At 36.1% G+C, this 1338-nt stretch overlaps 1 protein-coding gene across 1 annotated transcript; it reads right to left on the reverse strand.

Annotated features, from left to right (window-relative positions):
- Positions 1 to 6: 6 nt before the first annotated feature.
- LOC135803120 (transient receptor potential-gamma protein-like) lies at positions 7 to 1319 on the reverse strand (the record flags this gene model as incomplete). The annotated part of the gene is made up of 5 exons (XM_065316734.1): positions 1158 to 1319; positions 804 to 907; positions 611 to 744; positions 420 to 549; positions 7 to 65 (listed from the first exon to the last, which is right to left on the reverse strand). Coding segments are annotated over exons 1-5 (532 nt in total), but the record flags the coding sequence as incomplete, so codon positions are not given.
- Between the last annotated feature and the right edge of the window lie 19 nt (positions 1320 to 1338).

Below are 1338 nucleotides of genomic sequence, written 5' to 3' on the forward strand. Positions count from 1 at the left end.
CGAAGCTCTCCAAATCGATGAGACCGAACACGGCCCAGAAGAGTGTCTGCGATGTTTCAAACAAGCTGGAAATTCGTATATTTTGCATGAGTACACAAACTACACACATTGCAATAAAAGTTCCTGTTGTATATTCAAACTAAACCTCTAATATTCATCCTACTAGAGATCTAGTCATCTAATGCGTTTGTAGGTTATGTTAGGTTAAGTTAGGTTGGTATTAACTAGCGTGTAGGGTATATGTGGAGGTATAAAAGGATAAACAGGGATTATGTGCTAGTGATGCGTTGATGGTTGCTGTTTGTTGGTTTTACTTTGTCACCAGTTGGATTTAGACATGCAAAACAATCCAGGTGAACTCAAACGGAAACCCAAACACATGATTTTCATGATTGCATGCATTCTGTAATATTGCTTACTTTGCGAAGCGTCGCCATATTATACACGCATTGTGATCAGACCCAGCAAGAGTTTCATTTGCATACGGATGTTCTGTGGGACATTTATATCTTTCTGCTTCGGCGTAGTACCATAACAATTGATTTAAACCTTTTAAAACAAAAGATATTAAAGTTTTACACTAATTTTTTGTTTTTTATGTTTAACTTACCACAGGAAAACGCAAATAATACTAAAACATATAAAAAGAAGAATTTCATGATATCCATCACCATTCGTGATAGTGATACTTGCAGAGGGCCTAGATGAGGGTTCACAGAGAAGATATACACTAATTTCAACGAGCTGTAACAAAAAATTGTGTTTTTAGGTGTTTTTTGAAGTGTTTTGAGGTTAAACGGTACCTAAATATGTTTGCTGCTGAAAATAAGCCTTCTGATATCAACATTGGGTCCCACGCATCCCAATCTTTACGTTCTTCATTGCCAGGCTCAAGCAGTATATGTACCTAGACATAAAAACACCAATATAGCTTAAAAACAACATAACCTTAATTGTAAAAACTATTTTTGTTATAACTCATTTGTTTTTCAAAATTTACAAAATTTTATTGCATATATAATTAGTAGTGATAAAAATAAACCTATATTTAAAATATCATTCAAATTGGTTCATTAGTTCTCGAGTTATAACAACTTTAAGTTTAAAATAAATTTAATTCATATTTCATCCGCTAGATACCGCTAGCATGTACTCACTTGCACCTCGGCGTTCTCGTAGTGCACTTGATAGTACGAGACGATACGCAGCGCGACGGTTGCGACGTAGAGCGAATTCGTGATGAAATCAATGACGTTCCACATATCGCGCACGTACTCCTCCAGACCGACGTCCCATAATTGCTTTATCTCGCTCCAGATCAACCCTGTCAGCACCAAA

This window comes from Atheta coriaria, unplaced genomic scaffold (assembly GCF_025399875.1).
Source record: "Atheta coriaria isolate IRGN ID8LTWV9N9 unplaced genomic scaffold, Caltech_Dcor_3.1 scaffold3192_size1338, whole genome shotgun sequence".
In the NCBI taxonomy this organism is placed as follows: domain Eukaryota; kingdom Metazoa; phylum Arthropoda; class Insecta; order Coleoptera; family Staphylinidae; genus Dalotia; species Dalotia coriaria.